Below are 8340 nucleotides of genomic sequence, written 5' to 3' on the forward strand. Positions count from 1 at the left end.
ACAATTAGTAAAATGCTAATATTCATTTGACTTTATTTTTTTAAAATAAAGGAGAGCTAGCATGACACCCCATAACTATGACCCCCGCTTAAAATCAAATCGCTTCTAGATAGAATTGAACTCGTGACATTTTGGTCTCTTAAGCCGACTTTTACCACTAGACTACCTTTGTGGGATAATATTCATTCGACTTTAAAATGATATTTATCATTATTTGACCACCCAAAATAAATTTAAGATTTATTAATCTTTTGACATCACTTCAAATATTTCTCAATTAACCTTATATTACTCGTTATTTCACTTAGAACATTTTGTAATGACATTTTACCTCGTTCATTACTAATATCCGAGTTTTTTTAAGATGTTAGTTAATTAGTAACTTTTATTATAAAATATCTTATCATTTTATAAAAAAAAAATAATAGTAATAGTATGATTAAACAAAAATATAGTTAAATTTTTTAATTAAAAAAAACTAATATTCCATAAAAATAAACTTCGACTTATTTGTGACCTCATTTTAAAGTTTAAACAATATCTAATTATCTCTCATTAGACTTCACTCAGAGCATTTTGTACCGATCTTGTCCTTACGTTTGGCATTCCCCAATCGACCTCTCGTATTATTAATCTCGTAACTAACACTTATTCTCTCAATTCGAACCATAATTTCTCATCACTCAAATTCTGACTCAAACATACTATTATATCTTATCTTTCAAAGATAATATTGATAATGATTAAATAAGAATATAGTTCAATTTTTAATTTAAAACAACTAATATTCTACCAAAATAAATTTCTAAACTTACTAATATTGTGACCTCGTTTTAAACATTCTCTAATTGATCTCTCATTAGGCTTCACTTCTAGCATTTTGTACTGATCTTATCATTACTTTTGGTATTCCCTAATCGACCACTTATATTACTAATCTCGTGACTAAAGTCAGGCAAAAGTAGACAAATAAAATATATTTGAAATTTTAATTTAAAAATAACTAATATTCTACCAAAATAAACTTTAACTTACTAATATTATTACCTCACTTTAAACCTTCTCTAACTGATTGCAATTCACACCCACATGCATTATCATTTTTATTTTAATATTTATAAATTTGTCTCAATTGAGACCTAAACTCTGGTCTCAAATATGAAATGTGAATACTTTAACCATTATACTACTAGTGATTGTTTAATTTAATTTAAAAAAAATATATATATGCATAAATATTTAATCATTGTTATTGAATAATAGATTAAATATATATTGAATAAAATAAAATTTATTAATTGTACAAATAATAAATATAAAAAGAAGGTATAAATATAATTTTTTAATACCATCATTTTTATTTTAATATTTATAAATTTGTCTTAATTGAGACTCAAACTTTTCTTTTAATATGAAATATAAGCACTTTAATCATTAGACCACTTTTAATTGTTGAATTTAATTTAAAATTTTATGTATGCATAAATATTTAATCATTATTGTTGTTAGGAACTAGGTCGCGGTTGGAGGACCAGGGTTAGCCGGTTAGCGCGTCTCACTCAAAGGGTGGTGATTAATCCGGTTAGATATTAACACCGGGGTTTCAATACTACACAAACTGTCACAAACCCTTGAACCAGGTTCAAGCGCGGAAGAGGTTTGTTTCAGGTTGAAGCAGCACACTTACAGGATAGGCAGAACCGGTTTTGAATAGGACAGGTTTGGAGATTGATGGGTCGGTTTTTGTAACTTGGTAATTCGGTTTAGGTGGTGTAGAGTCGGTTAAGGCGGTGTAGGTAGGTTAGTACAGGTCGGTTATAGTGTAGAACCAGCAGAAAGTAAATAACAAGACAGGTTTTTATGGATGTTCGGAGATAAAACTCCTACGTCACCCCTTCCTCTCGAAACCGCGGGAAAGATATTCACTAAGGAATACAAACACAATCCGATCGAGACTTATTTCCTGCTCGATAACACCCGTACAATTTACACCGAAATTGTAAATATTACACTTCAACTTAGCACTTATGCCTTTTCTAGAGAGAGAACACAATCTTATCACTTGTAAATTAATTGATCACTGTGTCCCACTTAGAATCTCTTGTGTCTCACTTTTACTCTTCTTCAGCTACTCCTTTTATAGGTGAAATATGCTAACGGTCATATTTCACTTCCTTGAATTTGATTGGCTGAGCAGAGATTCAGTGTTTCAGACCTGGCGGTCAACCTTTCAGACCTGATGGTCTGATCTTCCAGTGTGTAAGACAAACCTGCTAGGTTTGTCTTTTACTCAATATGGTGACTGTTGGTTAGACAGTTGTCTGTACTTGGAAGATTGCCTTTCTAATTTATCCTGAAGCAGAAAGATCTTGTAGGACGGTCTTCTGCAGCCTGCAGACTGTCCTCAGACTTGTTTGAATATGGCAATGTTCAGTCTGTTCCTTTGGTATCGTTCTCAACAGATACCCGAAGTATCTTCTTATGCTGGTCGGTCATTTGACTTAACTTGATGACTTCCGGTTATTGCTTTGGCTTCTGAATGACCGGCTGTATGGTGTTTCCAGCCTTCTTTGAGCGGTCATGTTTCTGGTCGGTTTGATAGTTTGACCGGTTGAGCTTCTTAACCGGTTCATTTATCTGATCGGTTGGTTTTCTCAAACCGGTTGGTTACTTTGACTGGTCTGGTTCTTTGTTCCTGCATGGAAGGTTTATTTGTGTTAAGTTCTATTAACCGGTCTAATTTTATCTAACAATTTCTCCCTTTTTGATTATTTTATTTAAAATTATCAAAATCATGTAAGATTGCAAACGTAGGTCGGTTCTTTATTTGACCGGATTTTTGAAACTGACTTGGGAGAATTTTTCGAAAAAATTTGGAAAAATTTTGAGAAAAATTTTGGAAAATTATCATCTTTTATCTTATCAATTTCTCCCTTTTTGATTATTTTATTTAAAATTATCAAAACCATGTAAGAATGCAAGTATAGGCCGGTTTCAAAAATAACTTTATATATATAGAAGTAACCGAAAAAGGGGAAAATATTATATATATAGACACCGAAATAAACATAGATTAAGAAAAGAGAGCCCCTATTCTAATTCGGATGGCATGAAGTCTTTCATCATGTCATCGGTCGGTTGTTCCTCATCCGGTTGAGCCGTTCTTGAAGATGATCCTCCAGTTTGCGGTTGACCGACCGTGCTGATTGGAACCGCATTGAGAACTCGCTGTCTTGTAGTTCGCGGCTCGAGATTTTCTTCGATTTCATCCTCGGTGTGCATAGCTGGGTTCGGTTGAGTTTCAATAATCGTCTCGGTAATCCTTTCCAGCATCCCGGCTACTTGAACCTTCCGTGATGGTATTTTCCTTTTTCGTTTTGCCGGAACCGAAGAGGAGGAAGCCGCCTTGGTCTTCTTGTGAGCCTTTGCGTAATCGGCGAGCCTTTGTTTTTCTGTATTTAACCGTTCTGCATCCTCGGCCACTTGAGCTGCTATGGACTTTGCAAGTGCCGGATTTCTGGCCGCTAGTTTTTGTGTGCGTACAGTTAATTCCTCTTCAGTCAATCGCGGTGCTTCCTTTTTTTTCCGCGTTTCTTCGTCCAGCGCATCCTGAATGTCCTTAGCCGCTCGAGCGTTTGCTTTCTCAACCGATGTATCGGCATTAAGCTTGGCATTTATCAACTCAGTCACCTGTTCGGTGACCGCCCTAAGGTCGGCTTCAAGCTTGGTATTTCGGTCCTCAAGACTTGCATTCTTTTCCTCGAGGCTTATGACTCTGTTGAGTGTTGAAACGGCTTCGGTGCTTGACTGCCCCATATCTTCACCGACCTTTGTAAGCCGTTGCTCGGTTTCCCCTTGAAACCGTTTCAAGTCATCCACCATCTTCGAGGTTGTAGCTTCCAAGTCCTCGGTTCGCTTAAGATGATCGTTGTGCAGAACCGTGTCGTCACGGTAGTTAACTTCGATCTCCGTGATCTGGGCATCTGCCTTCACAAGATTATCCCTCGTTGTTTCGTCCATTTGGAATGCCTGAACCGCGACCCCCTTAGCTTTCTTCTTCCAGGATTTAACCGCGTCTTTGACCAATTCTTTAATAAGAGTCTTGACTTTCTCTTCTGTGACGGGCGGTTCTGAGTCCTCAGGTTGATCGGTTTCAAGTGGCCCGGTGAAAGGAGTCTTTGTCCCTTCGTCGGTTTCGTTGATGACCGGATCCGCCAGATGAGATGTATTTCCTGGATTCTGACCGTCATCAGTCTCAGGACGCGGAGAGTGCGTTGTATCTTGCTGTCTGTGCACCGCTTCAAGCCGCCCTATCTCTTCAGCGAATTCTCCTTTCTTTATCTCAAGCTTATCCAACACCAAGAGTTGTAATTTAGCCTTCGGTGTTCCCGCAACACACCTTTCTGAAAGCTTTCGTATATGTACGGTTAGCTTTTGTAGCCGAGCATGCGGTACTACTAATGCCTGTCGGTCCATGGCTTCGTTAAGATTCTCGGCGTTTGTCAGGCTGATGACGTCTTCTTTTATCTCCTTCAGCCTTCTGAAACTTTGTCCATCGGTTAGGCCCGGTAGCATATGCTTGAAGAATTTGTTGCACCGGTAACCCAACCACTCACTGTATACTTCAGCAGCCGCCTGAGCTCGCAGATCAATTTCCTCCATGATTCTGCGCACTATAATTTCGGTCATCTTCTAGTCGTTGTCAACGGTAACCTCTTCCTCCCCACGCCCGTCTGCACTGGCATCGGTGTTTTCAAGGCTTGCGGTCGCACCGGCATTGTCAAGACTTGTAGCCCATTGTTCCTCTTCAATTGATCCTTCTTCTATATCGGATGGATTGTCATCGGTTTTCTGCGAGCCGGTTCGGTCAGACGTGGAAGCCGAGTCTTCCTCATCTTGCATTTCTGAGCGCGGTTTCGTGAATACTATTGGTTCCTTATCCTTGCGTCTGGACTTTTCTTTTACCGAAGCCGGTGTCTTGGCGGTAGATTTCTTCCTTCGGCCACCTGTAGAACCGGGGGCCGACTGCTTCTTCTCCAGGAATTGTCGGGATCTTATTATCTTGCTCGATGAGAGAAGAACACCAGGACCGGTGTTAATGTTGTTGTGGAGCATGATCTTCCCAAGAGGGATGGCGTATCCCCATGACCGGGCAGAATCCGGTTTCACCATGTCTTTCAGGTTGTTAAAAATCTCCTTCGCCCAGTTAACTTTTATACCGTCCAGTAAACCGATAAGCATCTCGATTTTGGCCTTGGTGAGGTTGTCGAAATTTCCACCTCTAGCTTGAACCGACTTAGTGAAGATGTCACAGAGCGGTATATATTCCGGCCGCAATGATGACTTCTTACCGGATACTTTTACAGGGGCCCCGGTTGCCGAGAGAATTTGGCAAGCCACCTCGAAAGTTGTTGGGTCTAGTTCCATCGAAGCGTTGCGGTCATTTGTTGGAAGACGTAGGATTTCCACAACCGACTCTTCGGTTATATCGAATTGCTTGCCGCCAACAGTTGCGGTTATTTTGTCGCCAGAGAGAGATGCGGTTTTGAAGAATTCTTCAACCGCTTCTCTGTAGAGAACAAAAGGACCGCCTAAAAAATACTCGAGTCCGGCTTCGGAAATCCGGGAAAGAACTTCCTTTGCGGGAACCGAACCGTTTTGTCTGATCTCCTCAAAATACCACCTGAATGATATGTTTGAACAAAGCCGAAACACGACCCATTGTTGATGATTGAGAGAGTTTGAGAGAACAGGAGAATAACCGATGTGAGAGAGTTTGAGAGCTTAGAGAGAGAAAGCTGTTTCGCGTAAGGGAAAGATGAAATGGCCAAGGACCCCTTTTATAGGCGCGGTCTGGAAGCCCAACCGTCCCATCAACTTTTGGCGGGATTTTTCCCTCAAAGCTAAAAGGCGGCAATCAGTGGGCGGGAAGCTAAGGGCGGTAAACAAAGAGGCGGCAATCAATGGGCTCCAAGTCAGAGGCGGGAAATTTGAGCGGGAGCTTTTGGCGGGATATGTTGGCGGGAATCTTTCCCTCCAAACATTTCGATTTTGATTTTTGATGATGCAATCCCTTTTTGATGCAAGCACTTCTAAAGAAGGTCTTGACATCCTCAAGAAGTATTGGATCGGATTCTTCGAGAAAAGTTCGAAGGCCGGTGTCAATGAGAGACTTAAACAATAGCTCTTTTGTTTCATGATCATTGATTTCAAGGCATGAGTCAAAATCAATGCTTAGGAAGTTTGGTAGAGTTCGGCTAGGCATGATTCAAACTTTGCTAGTAGATAGAGAAGGAGTTCAAGAGATTTATGATTTGAGATGTGTTAATTTGATTAGGAAAGGTCTCTTTATATAGATCCAGTTTTGAAGGGAAAGCATCAGCATTAAATGTCAGTTTTGTCTTATTAGAGAAGAGAATATTTATGTTTCCAAAGTGTATTGGGAAGAGGATACTTTTGACCGATTGTGGAGCTCGAGGTAGGTATTTATTTGAAAAGTAACCAAGTTAGTTGGGTAGTAGTTACTCATGTAGTTGGGGGTTACATCATTAATTAAATGTTACTTTTCATTAATGACTGATGTAACAACAAACTGAAAAGTAACTGATTGAAATCGAAGATAACCTAGACTAGACCGAAGAGAACATAGATAAAGCCGAAATGATCATAAGGGAGTTGAACAGAGATACAGCCGGTGCGTGCAGCAAAATGACCGGGTGTAGGAAAGAGTGACCTAATATCCGCTTGAGTTAGTGTGACCGTTGGAGTGGATGTGACGGTTCCTCCTCTTCCAAGCATTCTCAAACCGCTCATAGAAAGAGTCGGTAACTTCCTTGGTAAGTACTTGTGCTTGGTTCAGTCCTTCCCTCGGGCATGTTGGAACTCCAAGCTCTAGAAGCAGACATCTTATTTGAGGGACGAGGCCAACTGTTTGAACGCTAATCATCCAGATTAGGACGTCGAACAGTACCCTCGACCAATTGACTAGTGTGCCAGTAGTTATAGCAACCATCATGTTGAAGGCAGCGGTGCAGTATGTGTTGGTCACATCCCTTCCTAGGATGCCTCGACCGATTACATCATTGAGAAGCTGGTATTCAGCTTTCAATAGTGACTTAGCATCGTGGTCATTCACTGGATGGCTTGACCGGGCAAGGGCTAAGGAGATCTCGGCTTTTAGTTCGGTCGGTATGTTGAGATCGGTTAGCCCCTGCTTTGGTAGATTAAAGCATCTGGGAAAGTCATTTTCGGTAAAGTCAAATACGATTCCTCCTACCTTTGACTGGATGTGGGTGTCAAAGTGAGGAGTACCACGAAAGACCCTGGCGTTGTAAAAGAAGTCCAGGACAGACTCAGAATAGATGACATGTTTGTCATCTAGAAAGTGTTGGAGACCATTATCTTCAAGTGACTTGATCATCTTGAATACCTCATAATGCTCAGTGCTTTGAGCAGAGTTGAAATCCACTTGAAGGATGTTTGGAAACTGAGACATTTTGTCTTAGTGACAGGAAGAGTTATGCAGCTTGTGATTGTTTTGTTTAAGGTTTGTTCAACTTATATACTAGTGGAGAGAGGATCCTATTATCCAGGTATCACAGGTGATAATGTCTATTAACCATAGGATAAAGAGTTTTGCATGAAATAAGCATGTCTACAGCCTAGGATGTTGGTCATAGACCTGGACCATGAAAGATATCAAATCTTCACGTCTTTTTAGGTGCGACCATTTTACTTTGAAAAGGCAATGTTTCAGGACAGATAAGTTTAAACACAGATAATTATTCCACTTTTGTTCGAAGACCAAATAATCTAAGATAAACTATTTCCGAACCGGTCAATTATCAGTTGTTCGTCCCGATGCGGTTATTTGGTGCATGCACTAAGTAACCGGTCAGTTTACTCTGTCTGATAGACCAGGCGGTTCTTCCATAGATACCTTGGAAGATTTGAAATCCGGCAATTTAGGAGGAACTACCGGTTTTGTCTGTCCGAACCGATTTCCCTTTTAAGCATTCTTAGGGATGATTTGACTAATATCGGTTAAACCGAGTGTAAGTCTTAATTGAGAGAACTTAGCTTCCTGTAGAGGCTTGGTGAAGATATCGGCTACTTGTTGATCTGTTGGTACGTATTCCAACCGGATATGCTTCAGCATGACATGTTCCCGAATGAAGTGATGTCTTATGTCAATGTGCTTGGTTCTAGAGTGTAGAACCGGATTGTAGGTGATTGCTATGGCACTTGTGTTGTCACAGAAGATCGGAGACTCTTCGGCTGTGACACCGAAGTCCTACAGTTGTTGTTGGATCCAAAGAAGTTGTGAACAACAGCTTCCGG

At 40.3% G+C, this 8340-nt stretch overlaps 1 protein-coding gene across 1 annotated transcript; it reads right to left on the reverse strand.

The window, feature by feature from the left end:
- Nucleotides 1-3090: 3090 nt before the first annotated feature.
- Nucleotides 3091-4662, reverse strand: LOC124915810. The gene has a single exon (XM_047456564.1). It carries the CDS (start codon nt 4660-4662, stop codon nt 3091-3093), a length of 1572 nt encoding a protein of 523 aa, XP_047312520.1.
- Nucleotides 4663-8340: the final 3678 nt, after the last annotated feature.

Source organism: Impatiens glandulifera, chromosome 9 (assembly GCF_907164915.1).
Source record: "Impatiens glandulifera chromosome 9, dImpGla2.1, whole genome shotgun sequence".
In the NCBI taxonomy this organism is placed as follows: Eukaryota; Viridiplantae; Streptophyta; class Magnoliopsida; order Ericales; family Balsaminaceae; genus Impatiens; species Impatiens glandulifera.

Coding starts and splice junctions, on each gene's coding strand:
- LOC124915810 (XM_047456564.1), bottom strand. CDS start 4,662: ATGGAGGAAATTGATCTGCGAGCTCAGGCGGCTGCTGAAGTATACAGT.